The sequence below is a fragment of the Galeopterus variegatus genome, unplaced genomic scaffold, assembly GCF_000696425.1.
Source record: "Galeopterus variegatus unplaced genomic scaffold, G_variegatus-3.0.2 Scaffold73, whole genome shotgun sequence".
Lineage (NCBI taxonomy): Eukaryota > Metazoa > Chordata > Mammalia > Dermoptera > Cynocephalidae > Galeopterus > Galeopterus variegatus.
The window spans coordinates 915,704-938,563 of record NW_007726184.1 but is presented as its reverse complement, the minus strand read 5'-3'; the positions used below and the strand labels follow the sequence as shown (position 1 = coordinate 938,563).

Below are 22,860 nucleotides of genomic sequence, written 5' to 3'. Positions count from 1 at the left end.
GATTGAACCAAGTCCAGACCAGAGACCTTCACTCCTGCCCGTGCTGGAGGACCCTGTAGCCATGGCAACCTGTTACAGAGGCCCATTCTGCTAAGTTTCATTTTCACCAATTGTTAAATATTAAGTCAGCTGAGTTGGGACTTAAAAGAAATCTTCTGGGATTGGATAAGGCAATGAATCATCCTCAGAATTAGACAAGATCGGGGCCGGCCGGGTGGCGCACTGCTACAGTGCGCCGCTTGGGAAGCGCAGCGGCGCTCCCGTCAAGGGTTTGGATCCCACATACAGACCGGTTCCCGCTCACTGGTTGAGCGAGGCGCGGGAGCAACGCTGAGGGTTGCGATCCCGTTGCCGGTCCCCGGTCCAGTACGGGGGCAACACTGAGGGTTGCGATCCGTTGCCGGACACGGAAAAAGACAAAAGACAAAAAAAAAAAAAAAAAGAATTAGACAAGATCTTAGAGTCATCTTGTTCCACCTGTGTACAGCCTGTGGTTGGGGACGCCTTGTCAGCAAGGCTTTTCTTGGTACCTGAACCAAACAGGCGTGAGTGGCAACTACAGAGAGCTCAGAGGCAGGGATGGATGGTGTGACGGATGGGAAGACATATGAATACACCTGGGACTTTTAAGGAATTCTCTGATTCTCTTTCATATCCTTTAGTTGAGTGAGGACAGGGCTGGCTTCTTGCTGTCCTGGTCCCAATAACCAGGCTAAGAGCTAGAATCTAATCACACGAGGTCTTTTGTTTGGGGAGACTCTGCTTTCTTCCTGCTGCCTCAACAACCAGATCCATAGATACAGGTGACACCAATGCATGCAACACATCTTTTATTGACTGCTAACTGGGCTTGAGGCACAGAGCCAGGCTCTGGGTTTGCACTGCACGTGAAACAATCAGAAACAATCAAAAGCAATCATTACTGCCTGCCCACAGGGAGCTTACAGTCTGGCAAGGCTATGTTGAAACTAAATACATGATTACAATTTGTAATTAGAGTCATGAAGTAAAAGAGCAAGGTGCCATGAGAGAGGATTAGGGCTGAGAAAACCTTCCTGAGACAGTGACATGATCTGAAACTAGAAGGTATGAACAGGAGTGAGTTAGACAAAAGTGAAAAGAAAGAAGGTTCCGGGCAGAGAGAATGAGAAAAGATGCTGTGCCAGGACAGAGCTTGGGACATTTGAGGAACAAAGGGCCAGTGTGGCCAGAGGCTGGAGAACTGGGGTGATGGCTAGGATGACACTGGAAGGGATCAGACTGAGCAGGATGCTGCAACCCTGTTGAGACATCTGGGTTTGATGTCTCAAGTGCACTGGGTTGTAAGCAATGGAGTAAACTGATTTAATTTAATTTTTAAAAAGTTATTTTGCAGTATGAAAAATGAATTGGAGGGGCAGAGAGAAGAAAGGGGAGACCAATTAGGAGGCCATTGTCGTAACCCAGGCGAGAGGTGATAATGGCTTGGACTCAGTAAATAGCGGTAGAGGCAGAGAGACGTGGATGGATTCAAGATACGTTTTGATGTCGGGAACAAGGGAGAGCCCAGTACCAAGAATTTCACTGAAAAGTTCTGCTTCGAGCAACTGGGTGGAACAGATGGAGGTGCCATTTGCCAACACGGGAAAGACCAGGAAAAGGTTTAAAGGGAAGAGATGGAGAGTTCAGAATTGCACGTAGTAGGTTTCTGAGATTCCTGTGAACTATCCAAGTGAATAAATGAATTTGGGAATCCTCAACAGTTAAATGGTATTTAAAAGCGAAGGAATGGATGAGAATATTTAGGAGAAGAATACAGAGTGAGAAGAGAAGAGAAGAGCAGAGGAGAGAATTAAAGAGACCAGAATAGAAAGGAGCCTGGAACTGAGGCTTGAGGAAACCCAGCTCAGAGATCAGAGAGAAGGGGACCTGGGACAGGGGGCCCGCAGCAGCGGCCAGAGAGGCGGAAAGCCGAGAGAGCAGACGTCACTGCGGGTGAGAGAAGGGTGTCTCAGGAAGATGAATTCAGGCAGCTGGCCGAGTGTTTCTGACAGGTTAATCAACGTGGAATTCATGGATCTGACACAGAAGTGGAGGTGGAGACTATAACTGGAGTGGATTCAGGAATGACTGGGAGAAAGCAAAGACGGCCGGTGGGGGAAGACGGCCGGTGGGGGGAGACGGCCGGTGGGGGGAGACGGCCGGTGGGGGGAGACGGCCGGTGGGGGGAGACGGCCGGTGGGGGGAGACGGCCGGTGGGGGGAGACGGCCGGTGGGGGGAGACGGCCGGTGGGGGGAGACGGCCGGTGGGGGGAGACGGCCGGTGGGGGGAGACGGCCGGTGGGGGGAGACGGCCGGTGGGGGGAGACGGCCGGTGGGGGGAGACGGCCGGTGGGGGGAGACGGCCGGTGGGGGGAGACGGCCGGTGGGGGGAGACGGCCGGTGGGGGGAGACGGCCGGTGGGGGGAGACGGCCGGTGGGGGGAGACGGCTGGTGGGTGATGGCTCTCTTCTCCTCACTTCTGCCCCTGAGCCAGGTTGGCTATGAACGCATCCCACCTCTTCTCCCAGGTTTTCATGAAAGCCTCTTTCTCAGCATCTGACAGGGCGCTGTACCTGCAGGAGTAGGAGGAGCCCAGGTCAGCCCCAGGGAAGGGGTTGGGGACAAGGCAGGGAATCCGAGGGGACCTCAGATCTTCGCAGAGCACATGTCTCTCCCATTCAAGAGTAAGAAGGAAACAGGGGTGATGTGGAGAAAATCCACAGGAACCATGGAGTGGTCTGTGGACTGAAGAGGGAGGGAATTGGCAAGTGACAGGAAACTCACTTGATAGAGTTCATGGCCAGCTGTTTGAGGGTCCTCAGGTCGGCCATCATCCCCCCAATGCCCATGAAGGCTTCATAGAAATCATGGGACAGGCCTTTGGCACCAAAGATGGCTGGGTCATCAGAGCTGATCACCATGGGGTGCCCAGTGGCCATCAGAGCAGCTGCAGGGTGGTCTCTTAAGTCAGACACCAGTTTCAGAACCTGCCCAATGGGAGGCAAGGGGGAAAGACAGACTGTGATCCATGCGGAGGTTGGGCACAGGGGAGGTGGGGCCTGCAGTGCCATCGGCTCCCATCCTCCCCTATCACATTCTGAATAGGGGGTGGCTTCTGGACACAGCCAGTTCCCGCGCTCCTCCTAATTTTCTCCAAGTTTCAACAGCACCACAAACATTTGGTCTGACTCACTCTCCGTCCTGCTCCAAGAAGCTCTCCTGAACACAGCAGACACGCAGGTGCTCAAAGGACGCCAAGCAATGGCTGGAAGCACAGCGTCCTCCAGCCCCTCCCACTTCACTGGCCTTTCCCACCGTCCCTTTTGCTTTGTCCACAGCTTTTCCCAAAACCCTACCCCATTGGGGACCCTAACTGCTGCCTTTTGGTTATGAGTGGTTTAGGCAAAAGGGAGTGGGAGAGTGGAGGAACACAGAAAACAAGTGAGTTAAGGAGAAAGCAATTATACAGGAAAACATTTGGGAACCAGAACAAAGGTTGAGGTTAGGGGAGGAGATCCTACTGGATTAGACCGATGGATCATGCATACCTGGTTGGAAATGGGACAGACCTCTATGGGGATGTGCTTCTCCTGAGAGGAAGCCCTCACTGCTGGGTGTTTGCTTAAAGCAAATCCATGGCCGATCCTGGTAGAGTTCAGTACCATGGCATCCAGGAGGTTTTTGTCTATGGAAGTGCCCTGCCAGTCTGGAGAGAAAGGGAAAAGGGATAGTTTTACAGGAGAAGGATGGATCCGACCTATGGGCACCAGACCCCCCAAGCAAGAAAAGGAAGAGACATTAATATTAACACAAATACACACACACACATACACACACACACACGCAGTTTCCTTATAACAATGCTAAACAGAGGTATGGTGTGCCTCTATTTAATTAAATTAAGCTATTTATTTACTTATCTGTCAATCCGATGAGGAAGTTGAAACTGACATAGGTTTCATATGTCATGAGTGTCATGACCTAGTAAGTAACAAAACGGAGTTTCAAGCCTTCGTCTACCTAACCCCATATTCTTTCTTCCCCTTTTTGTTTGTTTCTAGAGCTATTTTCTGGGAATCTTATGTTTATGATCTTTACAATGTGTTGCAGACTCACTTATAATGTCAGTATAATTATCTACATATACTTAATTTAATTTATATATATATATTTTTTTTTTTTTTTTCAACTGACCGGTACAGGGATCCAAACCCTTGGTGTTATCAACACTGCACTCTGAGTGAGGGGGCTCACTAACCAGCCAGGCCTCTAACTTACATACTTACCAGTACTCTTGAGACATTATTATCAATTGCTAGATGACAACGGCCACCACGAGCAAAGCTGCAGCAGACACTCTTGGCTGCCTCCTCCCCAGCATCCCCACTGCACCTTCCTTGCTGCCAGGGCCCTCTTTAGAGAGTGAAACCACAGAGCCTGCCTGTCCCAGCCTCCCTTGAAGCCAGGATAGTCCCAGTGCTGGCCTGGGAGGCCATCTGATGGGCAGCTTCTGGGGCTTCCTCCCTAATCAGAAGACATGTGCTGGAGCAAATGTCTCATCTTGTACTTCACTCGATGTGGTCATCCCTGAATGTGACTTCATCATCAGTGACTAAGTGAGAAGAAATCACTGACTCACTTATTATGTGAGATAATAAGAAATGGCTTTGGTATCAAATCTATTGGATAGATGCATTCCATTCCTGCAACCAAAAGCATCCTAACCGATCCACATATAAAATATGAAAATTCCACATGTCTGTTAGAAATAAAACTCAGGAATTCTCACTGAGGCCTGGCCAGTTGGCTCAGTTCATTAGAGCATGGTGTTGTAACACCAAGGTGCAGCATTCGGATCCCTACACCAGCCAGCCACAAAAAAAAAAAAAAAAAAAAAGAATTCTCATTGCTAGTTAGGGCATGCATTTTAGGTAGATTTTCATTGGTTTTTAAAGATATTAAATACTCAAGTCTTGGCAAAATCATCTTCAAGGACCATATGAGGGGTCTTCAGAAAGTTTGTGGATTGTGGAAAAACTGAATTAAAAGATAATACAAATCTTTCCACAAACTTTTTGAAGACCCCTCATACATCTTGGACCTTGGCTGGGTCCGGTGTTGCACTGTTTTATGCTGTCAACATTATTTCACGCAGGTGAGTATGATTTTCCCAACTAAGCCACAAGCTCTTCAAGGTTAATGACCCTCTACCCCCATCTCATCCCCTACAGACAATTCTTTAAGTCTCCTACAGCAGACTTGGATCTAAATTGGATCTAAATTGACTGGAAATGTCAGGAAGAAGAGATTGATGCACAGGGACCCTTCCTCTGAGAGACGGTGTGATAAAGCCAGGCTGAGCAGCCCACCGCTGTCTCCCTGTCTCCTTGGTCTTTGACGGTGACGGGTGGGAGGCAGTGGACAGCCGCCCTCCTGGGCTAGGCCCCTTGTGAACAGCCTCCCCCAGAATCTTCCTTTGGATCTGAAATTGCAGCCATGATCTTTGCTTAAGGTTTACACATTTTAAGGACTGAAATATGGGAGGGGCTGAGAGATGATTGAGTGAGCCATGGATTGAGCTGGGCTAATGGCATTTCAGAAATAGCAGCCAGGGCCTGCTTGGGACAGGACGAGGTCTCCTCTTCAGCACTGAGGAGTGGACAGAACTCCTGAGATGACAGAGCAGGTCTGGTCCTGTCCCCTCTTCTGCCAACTTCCAGCTGCGTGACTGTGGGCAGGCTGGTTAACCTCTCAAGCACAATTCACTCATACAATGGAGATCATCCGAGAGGATTCAGGTTCAGACTCCACTACCAGTTCTCTAGCCTTGGACCAATAACACTATGTTTGGAGTTTTGGGCTCTTCATCTGTACAAAGGAGGTACTGGGGTGAGAATTATAAATAATGTACGCAAAGTGCCCGACACTGTTATGATCACTGTGACTCCTCCATGGGGCTGCTGTCAGGATTAAATGAGACAATGCATTTGAACAGGCTCTGAGAATGGGCAGGTGCTATAAAACCCCTATAGACGGACACCACGCAGTGGGGTACTGCTGCCCCTGTGCCCTGGGGGCACTCGAGAGTGACGATGAGGAATGCTCCCGCTGACCACCTCCTCCCCTCCCTGCTTGGATCACAAAGGGCTCACCTGTTTCTCCGGCGTGGAAGAAGTAAGGCAGCTTAACACCGAGCGTGGCTGGGATCATCAGAGCCTCCCTGTGATGCCACAGGGAATGGCCAGCATCCTCACGCCCCACCTGCAGGACGGAGGGGGGCTCGCTTGGCTGACACTGCACCCTGCAGCCTGCAGCCTTCCCGTACCCTGCCACCACGGCTTGAGACCTTTGTCACACAGCCTCTTAAGAACAGCCAGTGGCAGAGTTGGGAAGGAAAAGAGAGTGCATGAGTGCCCAGAGATACCCCCTGTCCTGAGCCTGTGCAGTGTCCTCCCAGCCCTTTCCATCCTGTCTTCTCCCACCACTTCCAAGCCCCTGCGCTTCAGCCCTGAGCTCCAAGGGGGCAGAGGGGGGGTGTGCAGAAAGGGAGAGAGACAGACAGGAATAAAAGCACGAGAGCAAAAGCCCTGCCCAGGCACTCGGCAGGCCCTGGGCTCCCCTATGAAGAGCAACTACACCTTTCCAACTAGCCGCACACACCCAGGCTCCGTAGCTGTGTGCCAGTAGCAAGGGCACCCCAGGATGAGACAGGCACCTTTTCAGAACGCCAGTTCTAATTGTGGGGGGAGGGGGGACAGGCGATGACACATTTTTATAATAAAATGAATATGGACAGTCAATGTAGCAGAATGGAGTACAGACTTGAAAGAAACTTGGAGCTTGCAAGTGGGTCCTTTGAAAAACCACCTAACCCTTTCAACCCCAACTTCCCACAAAGACACGTCTGTTAGATGTGTAGACTGTGTCAGGGTCCTGTGCTAGAAGCACTCCCCCGAGGTCCTTTGTCAGCTGCACAGAGAGGGAAAAGAGGAGATGGGAGGGGCTCCTGCCTCTTTTCAAGAGGCCAAGGATCATGGGTGGACACCCTAGGTCCAAACAAAATGACCCCATTCGCGTCTCCCCTTCAGGCTCTGAGCTTAAGCACAGTCTCAGGCGAAATGTGCAGACGGTATAACAGGAGGTCAGGAGTGCCTTTCAGCCAGTCAGACCAAATTAATTTAGATTCTTAACGACAGTAACAAGCTGTCACCTAGGAGGTCTGGCCTGGCTGTTAGGGCCCAGCTGTGTCTTTGATTTGGTTGGGGGGAGGGGGCAAGGGACAGTGTCACCTATGGATGTACAGCTTCAAAAACAGGTGGGGAACAAATGGGACAGAGCGGGGAGGGGACAGACTTCACGTTCTCGAGAGTGTGCCCAGGGGCTGTCCCCATCTGGGACTCTGCTTCCCGCACTACCCCTCTGTGTGCGACCAGGGGTGGTGACAGTTTTCAGAGCCAGATCCAGGCGAGCAGTGTGGGGTAGAAAAAAGGGCAGAAGGCCAGGAAATGGGGAATGAGACATAATTGTTGTCCAAACTCCCTGAACTCCTTCTTTATTCTGGAACTTCTCCCGTGACTGCCACCCCCCGAGGCCCCTGGAGAGGGTCAGCACTGAACTCTGACATCCGCCCGGAGCAGGGTGTTCCCTTCCCAAAGAGCTGCCTGCTTGGCCTGCCTGCTCTCCACCAGCCCAGCTGTTCAGAGTCAGTTACCAGGTCAAACCCTGCCACCATCGTGGGGAACTGCGATCGAAGCCTCATGGCTGCTTGGACTGATTCTTTGATGAGAGACACATCTTTGGATCTGAGAGAGACAGAGAGAAGGCAGGAGACAGCATGACGTGCCATTAACTGTTGTAAGTGGCTCCCGCAGTGACTGGGGCTGGTCTTATCTAGAGTATGCAGCAACTGTTTCCCAAACCTGGCACACTGCCCACATGACCCTATCTCCCCAAGCTGTCATGATCTCTGAGAGATATTTAGCCCCAGTCCATTCCTATCAAGGACCCTTGCCGGCTCCAGAGGGACCCATGGTCTCTGAAAAGTAGGTGAGTAAGGGGACCCACGGGAAAAGTTTCAGTGCCTATGCCTGGATGAGGCAGAGTGGCCTTGCCCTAAGCTTTCCCTGCACTCTGCGAGGGGGGCCACCGAATGGACACAGTACAGAGGCAGCTCTATCACCTGATACCTGCGAAATGCCATAGGCCACCCAAGCGCCTCGTGCTGATCAAGTCAGCAAGACCCTGTGCACTCCAGAAACTCTACTGCCAAGCCTCTTTCCTCCTCTGCACCCCTCTCCCTACTAGTCCAGGATGGGTGTGAGGCAGCAGCAAAACCACAAAAGCACCGCAAGACACAAGACTGGTGCAACTCCTCAACAGAACCAAGGCCTCTGCCCAGCCACAGGCTCACCTGTCCAGTCCTCAGTTCTGTGGGGACTTGGCTCTCCTGACCCTTCAGAGCCTGAGGGACCCGCTTAGCACAGCCCTCACACCCCCTCCTGCCCTCCCCGGCCCACCCAGGCGTCCTGCTGCCCCCTGTGGGGCACTCCACACAGCGAAGGGCTCAGCGCTGCAGACCCAGGCCCCCGCAGGGGACGCGGCTCCAGCCCTCTGACTGCTCTCCCAGGCCCAGCCTCCCGGGGGCGCTGAGCAGAGGCAGGGGACACTCGACCCCCCTGCGCCCTGATGCAGAGTGACCCCTGCGGCTCCAGCCGTAGACAGGACACAGCCCTAGACTGGCTGCTCTTCAGCATGCGGAGAGCTCTTCATGTGGAGAACTCAGGAGGAAAATGCAGCTACAAAGCTTTCTGTGCTCGCCCGGGAGGCACACGGCCCTCTGCACCCCGCCAGGCCACGTGCACTCAGCTGCTGGGGAGACTCCGCACATGCGCTGAGCTGCGTCCCTCGGGATCTGCCACAAGGAAGGCCTCACACGGCTGCACTCGGCATGCAGCCGGCATCAGGCACAGCTCCCGTGGCAAAACGGGAGAGAAATGGGCCGATATCCCCAACATCCAGGCAAAATCTTTATGCCCATAACCAAGTCACCCAGACCCATGTAGGGTCATGGCTTAGACTTATCCAGAAAATGGCTCAGTTCCTCATGTAGGTTTGGTGTGAAGACTGAACTGGAAGTGGTTTCAGGGTGGACTCTGACTTTTGCACAAAGTCAAAGACGCACATGCCAAGCTCAGCTCTCCCGCACTGGGACAGAGGTGTCTCGGAGCCCTGGCAGCCCTCACTGTCCTGCTCCTCTGCTCTCCCTCCCGGCTGGTGGCTCTGCCGCGCCCCACCCTCCTGCCCTGGCAGCTTCAGCGACAGTCTCTCTCACCTGTGATCCGAATAAATGATCTTGATTCCGATAAACTCAGGATGAGTTCTCACAAATGTCTGCGCCACCTCCTTGTAAGTCCTCAGTGACCACTCCCGATCATGGGTCTCTCCATTCAGTTCGTACACCTGGGAGGAAAGCGGGGTGCCAACAGACATCACAGGAGGGCAGAGCCAGCATCTCTGAAGCCGGGTTGGACTTGGCACTTCCCTGCTCGGTGCCCCTGGGCCTCTGACATTGTCGTTGCTACGATACTGGAAGCCCTAGGCCCTATGGGATGGCGCTCTTCAATGCCACGAGGCTAGGCACCTGCCTGTCACAGTCATTGCTGGATCCGTGCACCCAGAGCAGTGCCTGGAACACAGTAGGTGCTGGTGAGCATTTGCATAATGAATGAACAGTCACCTGGGGAGAGGACACAAGCCAGCAGGAGTGGCCCAAGGACCCACTTCCTCTCCCCACTTCCCCCTTCCCCCTCCCCCCACTGCTTTCTGCCTCTATATGGAAATCCTGAGGCGGCCACTGCCACAAGGGACACCGAGGGTGGTGCAGTTGGGCCAGAGTGAGGGGAATGGGAACGGGCAGTAGATAAGACAGAGGAGAAGGATGCTGAGGGAGAAAGCCACACAGTGCGTGGTGCAGGAGGGGTGCAGAGAGGCCCTCTGGAGCACCCATGTGGCAGGCTGGTGCTGACGGAAAGCCAGAGCCCCCTGGGGAGTCTGGCCACTGTGTGAGCCCCTCTGCCCTCCCTGTCACTGGGCCACCCCTCCCCCACACCAAGTGGAGGTGTGCTGGGCAGTCCAGGGTCACAGAGACTGCAGGGTGAGGGGGACAGGGAGAAATCATATGTAGGGGTTCAATTTACCTCCATGGACATTAGTTAATCACCTGTGGTGCACAAGGAGCTGGGCTAAAAGGGATAATCAGATGCTGATAAGACGAGGTGCTGCCCTCAAGGAGTTGACAGTCTCGTCTTAGTCAACAAGACGGATTCCACCTGCTTTCATAATACAAAGCAGGAAGAACGCATGTTAAATAGAAGTATGTGGGATCTCAGAGGAAGAACCATCCGTGTTAACTAGATAGGGCCAGAGAAAGTGGCCCGTCCTGATCTAGGAACAGTGGTCTCCATGGAGCCCAGAGCTGCCTGGCAGGGGACAGAGGCAGGGCCAAGAAACATCACCATTCTAAAGGAGAAAACTGTCCCCTCCAGAGTCAGGGAGTCAGCCCTGGTTTCCTGGCATCGCAGCAACTGGGTGCTCTTGGGGGATCACCTCCTCCTCTCAGTCCCCAGCCACCTGCTCACACCATGCTCGCCACCCAGGGCACCTCCCCACCCCACCCCCAGCCCCGGCCTGTTCCTCTCTTCTCTCCAGGTGGGTGGAGTGGGGCGAGCGGGCACCTCGGCCCTGTGCTCCGCTCTCTGGTTTCCTGGTCTGCCACCCCATGACGCCCGCACTTCACACCCTTCCCACAGGCCGCCCAGCCAGGGCACTGGGCTCACTGGTCTGGGTGGTATTTCCCTGATTGCTCAACTGAGGAGTGGACGTGCTCAGGACAGCTGAGTGGGAAGGCTGCAGGACGTTCCAGAGGGGAGAAACTTGGGCACTGTTGACTCCATATCTGGTATTATTATTGTCTACTGAAGGGGATCGGAACAGGCCACCCCACACTGTGCCACATTGGCACAGGGATTATTTTGAGCTGAAGGCAATTTCAAGTCAAAACTCTCATTATAGTAATTTTAAGATGTCATTTGTCCTTTTCACTCTCATTCTTTCATAAATGTATGACAGAATTTTCCTGAAACTGCATCATGTGTAATGATATTCTGACAGATAATGGATTATATGTTTGTGTAGTCTTACGTTTCGGAAATTTCCCAATTTTATTGTCTAACGAGGAGTATATCAATAGATATAATCCACAAAATTAAAAGCTATTTGGGATCTTCAAACACTTTTAAGAGTATAAAGGGGGTTCTGGGACCAGAAACTTTTAGAATCAACCCAGAATTGTTACTTGAAGCCATCTTGTCATCACCCAGCTGGTTTTCAGCAGGGGAGGCTAGAATTCTGTCCCATGCCCTGACTGCCCTGTCATTATCGAGTTCTAAGGTCAGGACTGGCCGCCTTCTCTGACCCTACCCAGGCAACATACATCCCAACTGGACTGGAAACTCCCCAGGAGTAGGGTCCCTGTGGTTTTGATCTCCCTTCCTCCTCCCTTCCCTCCCTACCAGAGTAGATGCTACATAACTAACACTAACTTAAGAAGAGTTCTGTCTGTAAGGAGTTTTAAAAGGACTCGGCCCAGGCAGCATGTTCTAGAGAACAGACGAGTAGACAGATGCAGAAGTGGTGGCGGCCGGAGCCGTGCTAGCAGGAGAGAAGGGAGACCAAGAAACTTAAAAAAAAAAAAAATCAACAAATGACAATTCTGCCTAAAAGAAGATCACGGGCAGATTAAATGAGTATGCAGACATATGCAAATGATACGTCCAGAGGCCTGATGGGGGTGTGCACATGGCAGTGGTTCCAGATCACTGGAACTGTCATTCCTGTATGTACTGCTGGAGAAGCCAGACCACCGCCTCCCAAGGTCTCACCCACCCACACTGCCTGTTCCCCTAGCATGGAGCGCCATGAAGATGGGCTCTGACTTGGGGGCTGCACACACTGACGCTCCATTCTGAGCCTTTTCCTAGTCTCCTGGTGCCCTGTGAGTCACCTCCGAGGCTGCTTGCACCCTGCACTCCTGCAGCTCTGTCCTCTCTTAAGGAAACTGCAGGCTCGACAGAGTGCCAAGGATGGGGTCTGAATGCTCTACAGCACCCCCACTTCAAGGAGAGGGAGGCCCCTGGGCTGGGGGAGACCTGTGGCTCCTCACAGACCCACAGCTAGAGTGGGTAGATGCTGCTGATGAAGCTGGGCGTCTGAGGAAAGGGCTCAGCTGGTTTAAGGATCAAATGAGTTAATATTTGTAAAGCATTCAGAAATGGCAGCTATGAACAATAATGCTATTATTGTTACAAATCTATCACCAGATCTAGAAAAAGAACTCAAAACTTGCAGTTGTTCTAGGAGGATAAGTTAATATCTAAGAATTTAGCAATTTGTAAGTACAAGTAGCTTCAGCTAAGACCTAGTGGTACAAAAAGCTGCTATATTCATATAATAAGCATTGAATTAAAAGCACACTGAGGGCTGGCTGGTTAGCTGAGTTGGTTAGACAGTGGTGCTGTAACACCAAGGTCAAGGGTTCGGATCACCTATACCTGCCAAAAAAAAAGCACATTGAACTCAATTTTTAACTATAGTTTAATTGAAGAACTGTAAATTTGGGAAATTATTCAAATTACATACTACTTACATAAACCAATGTAATATTGTAAAATTTTACTGTCTACAGTATCATGGAAGTATAGGATTTTGGAATCCTATACAGTTGGATGTGACCCTAGGGAAGCAGAAAGTTGCTGAAGGTCACACAACTGGTTTGTATCAGACTAGAAACAAGGACTCAGTTTCCAACCCCAAATGCAATTAGCCTTCACTACTAGAGCCTCACTCTAACAAACACTGAGCTTCCACTATGTGCCAGGCATATGCAGAGAGCTTTACATCATAATCTTATTCGGTCTTCAAAACTACACTATTAGGTAGGTCCATTTTACAGATAGGATTTTGTTTATTTGTTTTGTTTGTTTGGCAGCTGGCCCTTGCAAGATCCAGGATCTGAACCCTTGACCTTGGTGTTATAACCAGATAAGGACTTAAGGCTTAAAAAGATTAAGAAACTCAGCCCCACTGCACAGTTACTGGTAGCTTGAGGTCTTCCAAGTTTCAGAATCTTGCTTATCCTGAAGTGCCTCCTGTTATCACGGGGGACCTGGCAGTCCACCGGGTGAAAATGTCTCAGCCTTGGCTGCACGTTCAATCACCCAAGGAGAGGAAAAAAGCCTGGTTGCCACCCCAGACCAATCGACCAGGATCTCTGGGTTGGAACGTGCATAGTAGGATAAATATAGCATAGGAATATAAGGATAAAGGGGAGCACTAAAAAGAGGGTGAGTATTCTTGCAGAGTAACACCAATAACATGAAACAGCAGTCACCCCCGAAGGATTTGCAAAGAATCCAGGAAAAAACAGTGGGGGCAGGTATCATGGATTCTCTCTGCCATCTCACCCATAAGACCTCCTCCCATCAGTATGTGCCAGCAGGGGAGTCCCCGGTTGATAAGCCCCTGGGGTCTTAGAAGAGCTCTACACTAAAGACTTGCCAGGACCTAGTCTGGGCCTCAGATTCGGCAGTGGGGGAGGGCACTGGAGCCCAGGAGATAAGACCCGCCTAGCAACTGTTGCCATGGGCCAGTGGCCTTTGTTACAGAGCATTAGTAACACAATGGGAGGCTGAGCAGCCAGGATAGTCCATCAACATCATCCAGGCCTGAATTAGCCCACGACCGAGTAGGGGGAACACGGCTCAACCAAAGCATTCCGGTGAAGGCTGTTTTTAGTTGTTAATGTGGTACAGGCCCCCCCTGCTCTGGCTAATGGGAGCTTTAAGGCCTACAGTCTCCAAGGCGAGAGGCCTTTGTTCCAGGGCTTGGCCAGGACAAACGGTCGAATCCCATCCCCCTCAGCCTCTGTTGGAATCCGAAATCCCAGCGGCACACCACCTTCTAGAAAGCTTGGCTGGGGGGCTAGTTGGGGAGTGGCCAGAGAGAGGAGAGGACAGGAGCTGGGCAAGTCCTCAGGTTAAATGCCCCGGAGCCTCTCCAGTTCGCGCTCAGGAAGGAGAAAATACCCACTGCAGAAAAGGCGGAGATAGACAGGAAACCAATGCCCTGGCCTTTCTGCAACTTCTACCATATACCACGCCACCATGCTCAAGATGAAAGTCACGTCTTGAAACCAGCCAAGACCCAGAGCCTCTCTCAGACGTTTCCTCTCCCCTCTTCTGACCCCACCCTTGAAGAGCCCAAGACTCTGCAAGGGTTGAAGCTTCTCTCTCTGCTCCCCACACCAAGCACCAAGAAAGTTGTCAGGATTTGGCCAACAGGAACCTACTCCCCAACCGGGGGCCATTTTCATTCTAGGTGAAGCCTTTGAGGACCACCACCTGTGGCTGCCTGCTGAGTGCAGGTGTGAAGTAAGCCACAGTCTGGCTGGGCAATCAGTAGGAGCAGGTGAAGGAGGGGCTGCCTGACACCCTACTGCGGTGGGGCATAAACTAACCCAGAGGGGAGGATGGGCCGGACGGGGCGGAGTCTATGCACGGAGGAAGGAGGGTTTCCTTCGTCCTACCTAGGCCAGGCCCCCACACTGGCTCATCTCTTTCAGAAATTCTTTTCTCAGGACAGGATGGACCCGTGTGGAGTATACATAAAGCAAATGTATTTCACAGGGCCTGGTTTTCCAAAGCCTTGCAGTTTCAAATGTTAACCTTGCAAGAGACAGGAAATTTTCCTTCTGTCTTAAGATAAAGAATTGTAACACAACAAGGCTGCTGGCTCAAAGACAGACAGGTTACTGATTGATATGTAAAGATACTGGGAAATTGCTGTAAGAAGAGAATGCTTGTTAAGATGAAGCTTTTGTTGGTGGATCAACTTAACTTCTTGAAAATTGCATTATGGAAGGTCACCTTGCTTGTCTTACTGAATGTTACCAGCTTCTACTGTTAAACTTGTTAAACTGTACTTAGCAAAAACCCCACCTATGCTGTCTTCCTGTAACTTCCTGGTCTGGAGAATAAATGCGGGAAGAGAACCCCAATTCGGGGTTAATTTCCCTAATGGAAAGAATGCCTCTCGAGGGTTCCGGGAGATTAACCCCTTCAGCGCTTCTCACTGCTCAGAAGAGATGGACTTTGAGTAATCTTTGGCGGCTCCGTCACCCAGGGGAAAAGAGGTGACAAATCCACGGGAGGCAAAGCAACAGACCCGATTGTCTCTTTTATTTTAAAAGGACTATTTGTGTCCAGGTGTTATCACTGTTCACAAAACTGATGAAAGCTCTATTCAGGGTCAAAGGTAAGGCCCACCCCCACTTTTCAAGGACTCAGAAATAGAAATATGTCTGCACCCACAGAGTTAAAATATAAAACAACAGATCCAAGTGAGGTCACCAGAGAGGCTGGACTCTCCTGGGCTCACTGTGAGCTAACCTTACTGAGGGTGTTAACATATCTAAGGAAAAAGGTGGGTCAGTCCAGGGTGCAAAGAAAAGGGACAGGCTTGAGGAAGCTTCGTCTCAGGCTGAGGAAGACAGCCCAGACCCGCAAACTAGAACAACAGGCTCCTGGGGCTGGTATAGCCTCCATTATAGAGAGTCCTAGAATGCCTTAATCCAAACCAAGTCAATTTTGGATTCCCAACCAGAACTTTTAAAAAGGAAACAGAATGCAAAAATTATCAGTCACTGCGCATTGCATTGTTTCCAGAAATGTTTGTTTCAACTTGTAGATGTATATAGATATGTTTGAAAACAGTGTCTTAAATAGTCGATTTATTGTAGTACCTTTTTTCCCCTGGGAAAAAGGGTAATAGCTTTTATCAGATCTTCCAAAGATTGGGCATACTAACTCCTTTAGATTCTCAGAGCTCAGTGACAGGGCTCATTAGGGCTTTCGCTCAACAAACAACCTTCTGATTGTAATATGGCTTCAAGAAGAAAATTTTCTGATTAGGAAGCATAAGTGCCTGGTCAGCTTGACAGTTTCCTCTGAAAAGAGCATTCTGACTTTCTTGTTTATACATCCATCACTTAAGAATTTGTTCTATGTGTATCAGTCCTCTGGGGCCCAGCCTCTTCTGGGTATAAAAACAATAAAATTTCCGAGCCTATGAAAACATGGAATATGCAAAATACTGCCACCCTGTGCGCCCTTTCAAAAGCTTGACGGTCAGTCACTAACATGTTTATATACTCAATAAATACTTGAATGAATGATTCTGAATATAATGTAGAAGGGATTCTACCCAAAGGCCACTTGCTCCAAGCCACTGAAAACCTTTAAGCAGTTCAAATCCTTGTGAGCCCACCAAATGGAACAGTAGGGATGCTACCCACTCCCACGACACACCTTCCTGCCCTCCAAAAGTCCTCCACAAAGTACGCTTCAATAGGCTCACCAGAAGGATCTTCTAGTCGCATTTGATCACACAGAGCTGCTCTCCCCAACAGACCCTTCCCCCACCCACACAGAGCCTCAGCTTCTCCCAGCCCAAGTCTGTAACTCTGAGGTTGGTCACCTCATATCACCTGGAATCCCTGTCATCCTTTGCTTCTGACCAAAATGCAAGACCCTAAAGTCAAATATTTTAAAAAATTTTTATATAGTGCTCCCTCCTTTTGGACTCTTCCTAATTCTTTCTCCTTTACTCTCTTCGAGCTTCCTTCCTTAAAATCAAACAAAACCATTTTTAACCTCTTTAGAGTTAGAGTGCCAAGGATCCTGTCTTCTCTGCTTACAGTAGGAGAGGCCCTTTCTGCACCCCACATCTCGCCACCATCTGAGTCATTTCATCCTAGGTCTTCCTGGGCACTCTGGACCCACAGACACATACTCCCTTAGAATTTGATCTTCAGTGGCTTCACCTGGGAGCTTACACCCAAGCAGCCCCATTCTGATGAACTAAGCTCAAATTTGTTTCTCCCTCCAACCCCCATCTTCCCAGGTTGCTTACTCCCTCAGCAGCCACCCTGCAAGTTCCCTTTCCTTTCCCTTCAAATCTCTGTCCATCTGCCCTCCTCCTCCACCCACTCGCTGCGCCCTCCAGCTGAGAAGCCCACCACGCGCCCCCTTGTCACAATCCTCAGCCCTCACCACTGGCGCCTCCACTTTGTTTCTCTTGCTACCCGGGCTCAGCGAAACCATCTCTGCTCTGCTGGGGGGGAATACAGGAGGCAACCTCATGCGGTATGGGCTGCTACACAACCCTGCCTCTAGCCTGGGCTGGCCCTCAGCATCACAGTGGACCATTTTCCCTGTCTGGGATCAGTGACCTCTCTCGATCCCCAGGAGGTTCTCTTGGACACCCACCACTCTTCTCTCACTGCCTCCCGGACTCAGCGGATGTCTTTGCCCTGCCTGTTGTAGAGATGCAGGGAGGCGGGCTGAGCAGCCGTGCCCGGAGCTCTGCTAAAAGCCACCATCATGGGCACATGGGAAACCCGGGAGGGAACACAGGCCTCCCGCCAGCTCCTCTGTGACAACAGCATTGTCCATAACCCCAGTTAAAATGCAACCATGCTCCACGGAAAGGGTCCCCTGGGAACTCACCCATCCCCATTACTACATGCAACCAAATCCATTTACCAGATTCATCAGCTGCCCACGTGCCAAGAGCACCATCTTAAGGGGCTCAGGGAAGCTAAATTTTGATGTGAAAGGGGACAGGTCAAGAAAGGTCCGGACACGAGGCCTTGTGTACCATGGCGAGACGAGAAGTGCAGAATCTTGAGGAAAACGGGTGTGGGGCAGAGGGAATTGCATCCACACTTCTGCTGGGGCCAGCCTCATACCTTTCAGCTTTCCTTGCTCACAGTGGCCCTCAGAAAGTCACATGTCCCCTTGCACCAGAGACCTGGGGGATAAATTCATGAGCATTTGGTCCTCACCCAGGTAAGATTCGAGTCAGGAGGAGAGCTGGGCTTACCGGATACAGCATGGCTCTGAGCTCCAGGTAGAGCACGTTGTCATTGTAGAACTCCTCCAGGCCCTGGAAGATGTAATCTCTGAACACTGGTGCATAACGGACAAGGCCAGAGATCGTGAAGAAGATGGTTTCAAACTTTGACCAGACCATGGCTTGGTTTGCGTAAACCACCTCGGGGTTCTCCGTCGTCAGAGTGAAAGCCTCCAGCAGACTGTCCAGGACACAAGGGCATGCTTCAGCCACTGACTCAGGCACCTGCAGGATTTCTTGCCTCTCCCACCCAGAAGCACACCTAGACATGACCTACCAAGTGGAGATCAGGAAGAGGCAGAGGCAAGCATCCCCAGGCCGCCTGCTCCATACTCCCCGGGAGATGGCTCAGGCGGGGAGCTCACACCAGCCAGGCTCTCCTGCTCTCCCTCCATGTTCTTGGCAATCTGACCCTATTGTGCTTACATCCTAGACCAGGCTCCTTTTGGGGAGTGTTACAGACTGAATTGTTTCCCCCATGGTTCATGTTGACGCCTTAACCTCCAATGTGACTGTATTTGGAGAAAGGACCTTTAAGGAGGTAACTGAGGTTAAGTGAGGTCATAAGTATGGAGCCCTGATCCAATAGGACTGGTGTCCTTGTAAGAAGTGGAAGAGACACCAGGAATGTGCATGCACAGAGGAAAAGCCCTGTGAAGACACAGCAAGGAGGCAGCCACCTACACACCAAGGAGAGAGGCCTTAGGAGAAACCAACACTGCTGGCACCTGGATCTTGGCCTTCCAGCCTCCAGAAGCATGAGAAAATAGATTTCTGTTGTTTAAGCCACCCACTGTGTGGTATTCTGTTATGGCAGCATGAGAGCAGGGGACTATAACATAAATAACTCTGGACGTGGCATTACATGACCCAGGTTAACAGTCCTGACTTGCCATTTACCAGCCGCCTGGCCTTGGGCAACTTACTAACCTTGCTGAGCTTCATGCTTCCTGTTGCAAAAAGGGAAACAACTTCATGAAAGCACTCTGTAGATGTTTCTATGATTAAAATAACTGTTGCTTATAATATTACTGTACAAGTCTGTTAGGAAGTTGCTCCGTCCTATTTTCAAGCTGTTTTATCTGCCATCTGGGTCGTCATCACTTCAGGAGCTGGGACTTTTCCTCTTTCTGAGCGTATTGAATATCAGGACAGATCCCATAACTGTGTTGCTGATCATACCTTGCGCAGATCAAAACAGATTTTAAATGCACCAGGAAATTACTGTGGACAGGAAAGGTGCTGGAGGCTTTTGTGAAGTATAGTAACCTATAAAGCTAAAAGAAAAAGCTGCCTCATGTTTTCCAGGCCAGATGTTTATATCTGGTTTGTACCAAGGGAGACAAACCTGCACACTGCACACTGCCTGTGACAGGTCTTGACACGTGCTTTCTGAGCCACCACTCACCTGCTGTCAAACTCAGTGACGTTCCGCACATGCTTTCGATGGTTCTCCAGCAAAATCCATTTCGAACATTTTTCTGGCTCAGGGGAGGGGGGAGTTGGGTGAGCAAATCTGAACTGCAGAGTCCCTTTTGGGGTGATACAGAAGTGGCAGTGGGGCCTATAGGTGACATTCTTAACTAGCCAGTCCATACTCAGGATGCCAAAGTCATGGAGGTGCAAGGCAGCCCCTGGAAAGGAAGAAGAGTGGAGGGCACAGAGGAGGTGAGGTCCAGTCCCGAGGCACGGGGTGAGCATGCAGGATGAGAGAAGAGGCAGGTGGCATGAGGGCTTCCCCATGGCCAGGTTCCTCCGAGCAGAGCTAGATGTGCCCTTCTTCCTCCAGCTCCGCAGCCTGGCATGCCCATCTTTTGCCTTTGTCCCAAGCCACTGCCCTCTTGGCTATAGCTTAAGAGTGGGGCCCCCCTCCTTCCCCAGTCTGAAGCCGTGGGTGGTCTCCTTCAAGAGGGGCAGCATGTCAGGGTGGGAGAGCACCGGCTTGGAATCAGGTTGGGGCTCCGTAGCTCTGGCTCTCTGCTGGGATCCCGAGGTTTTCTAGGAGGCCCTGCCACCCAGCCCCCAGGGAGGGGGTGACAAGACGGGCCTCAGGTCCTGTGTGCCACCTGCCCTCCGATCTCCCAGCTTGCTCCTCAGAGCCTCACCCGCTGGTGGTCACTCCCTGCTTTGGGCCAGTGAGTAGGCAGCTTCGGTCTGCAGGCTTTGCCATTCGAGGCCCCAGGCTTGTCCTTCAGACCAGATATCAGTTTTTCCCCAGGGCCCTCAAGGCACAGTAGCACCTGGCCCTGCCACTGCCCCTTGGCAGGTGTCCCAGTGTGTGAGCTTTGCCTATGAACTGGGGATGCTACTCTACTGACCTCCTAGTTATTTTTTAATCTCTATTTATAACATTAAAAACAAAGAGGTATGGGGGTCTGGCCAGTTAGCTCAGTTGGTTAGAGCACCACATTATAAAACCAAGGACAAGGCTTTGGATCCCAGTACCGGCCAGCCACCAAAAAACAAATAAATTAAAATTTAAATACAAAATAAGAGATATAGAAAAGTTCTTGTAAGCTACAAACTGCTATTTATAAGTGCAGGATTACAATTATTTTACTATTCATAGGAATGTGTTCGTGCTACTCCAGGATGCTATACTACATACACTGTGTTCTACTTGGTAACTTAGCTGCTGGAAAAAGGGCACAAGAAAGGGTTGTGAGGAAGCCATGAAGGGAATAGTAAGGTTGCCTGGGCCCTGGACACTGTCTTGTGGCTGGACACTTTTCCAGCTTTGTCAGGGAAGACCAGGAATGTCCAGGCCCTTAGGAAGCAAGGTTTCTGGCTTCCAGGGTGAACCAGCAGCCACCATCGAGCACCTCCTTACTAGTTTGCCAGCAAGAACAAAGGAGCAGCATAGCTGAACAGAATTCTCTCCACTCCATTTAGAATGACAACAGCTCCAGGAACAAGAACAGGTCCAAGTTTAGAACCTCCCAGGACCCCAAACCATCCCTCTTCCAAACCTCTACCTTTTGGCATCTTCTTTATGATGTCAAACACCCGACTTTTCTCCATGAGATGCTTGGCCTGGAAAAAGTGCATGCTGGGGGGAAACACCTCGCTCTTCATGGCCTGAAGCATCTCTGCCTTTTTGAGCATCATGAGATGCTCATTGGCCGTCTCCTCCTGCTTCTGTAGCACCAGCTGCCCGCCCAGCCGCATCATCTTCTCTTCCGTCACCAGCTGCTCCCGAGTTTTGTCCATGGATAGGGCTAAGCCGAAGAAAGACACTGCCACAGCCAAAAGCAGATGGAGCAGGGCTCGCCGCCCGGACGGACAGCCCAGTGACATGAGGACTCCTGCAAGGGGAAGTCGCTGCAGTGGAGACTCAATAGGACCAGAAAGGGGAGTGGGTAAGGGAACATCTAGAGATTTAAAAGTCAAACTTGATTCTCCTCCTCTCACCCTGTTCTCAGATTACCAGGAGGCAGGATATTGAGGGATTCTTCTCTGAGACCCAAGAGAAAAGGTCACCATGAGGCCTGCAGTGAAGCTTTTTTTTTTTTTTTTTTTTTGACTGGTAAGGGGATCACAACCCCCCGGCACAGTGTTGTCTGCACCACACTCGGCCAGTGAGTGCACCGGCCATCCCTATATAGGATCCGAACCCGCAGCCTCGGCTCTCCCAAGTGAGCCACGGGGCCGGCCCTACAGTGAAGCTTTTCAGCCAACAAGCCTTGCTCACGCATAGAGAGACATTGCAACCAGAGAGCAAAGGACCACGAGACATTTGAAGCAAGCCTCCAACATGAGAAAGAAACCAAAACAGAACACACAGAAATAAGGAACAAAGGGGAAATGGAGACAAAGCAGAAAATAAAAGAAAAACCCAAAAGAATTGTACTTAATATCCTTAGAGAGATAAAAACAGATACTGTGTCTATAAAACAGGAACAAGAGGTTATTAAAAAAATGAACAGAGAATGAGAAAGAGCTTTTAGAAGTTAAAATAAGAAAGCTGAAATTTAAAAAATTTATAGGCAATATTTTAAAAAATAAAATTTAATTAAACCTTTTGGAAACTAGGACAAAAATAGCAGAGAAGAAAATGAGATGATTATTGGTTCAGGAAATCCAACACCCAAATAATAAACATTTCAGAAGAAAAAAGAAAAAAAATCAAAAATAGATGGGAGGAAATAAGTAAGTAAGTAATCTGAGAAATTGTTCCAGAACTGAAGCCCCTTGTCACTGGATTGAAGACTTATTGATTAACTAGCACATCACAATAAATTGCTCAATAGCCACACCAGGATACATCATCTGGATATTTCAGAACATTAGCATTAAAAAGAGATTCTAGAAGCTTCCAGAGAGCAGCCAGTCCAGTTGTCAGTGAGCAGGAATCTGAGGAAGGATGCGTCTCCTCATGCCAGGCACCATATGCAGTACTTTACCTGGGTTATCTATATGAATTACATTTAAGAATTGTTTCTACTTTGTAGAAAGCATGATATGGTAGGATGGAAAGAACCGAGACTGTAAACCAGGAGACCCCAGGATCAGCCTCAAATTAGTGTCTGTCTTTAACTGCGAGACCTCAGGCAAATCATTAATGTCAACGGCTCTGCAAAAAGGGTGACTCGGAACAGGTCAGAGTTTCCCAAAGAGGGAGGCATGTGTTATCAGTGATACAAGATTCCATTTTAGATGGTTCACAGATGGATATGAGTTATTTTGACAGATACGCAGTTTTAAAATGTGGATTAGCACATCAAACCCGTGATATGGTTCTCACTATTTCAACTGAATAAAAAAAAATTTTTTTTTTTAAATTTTAAAGTAAGCTAATTTAAAGAAAAATAT

The 22,860-nt window shown here is 50.2% G+C and overlaps 1 protein-coding gene across 1 annotated transcript; it reads right to left on the bottom strand.

Moving 5' to 3' along the window:
* Positions 1–2,447: 2,447 nt before the first annotated feature.
* On the bottom strand, positions 2,448–21,362 carry CECR1 (cat eye syndrome chromosome region, candidate 1). The gene is made up of 9 exons (XM_008578259.1): positions 21,024–21,362; positions 19,457–19,682; positions 18,019–18,229; positions 9,353–9,480; positions 7,733–7,823; positions 6,174–6,282; positions 3,570–3,727; positions 2,806–3,008; positions 2,448–2,594 (listed from the first exon to the last, which is right to left on the bottom strand). The coding sequence occupies exons 1-9, from the start codon at positions 21,343–21,345 to the stop codon at positions 2,495–2,497; spliced, it is 1,548 nt and encodes a 515-aa protein (XP_008576481.1). The 5' UTR covers positions 21,346–21,362; the 3' UTR covers positions 2,448–2,494.
* Between the last annotated feature and the right edge of the window lie 1,498 nt (positions 21,363–22,860).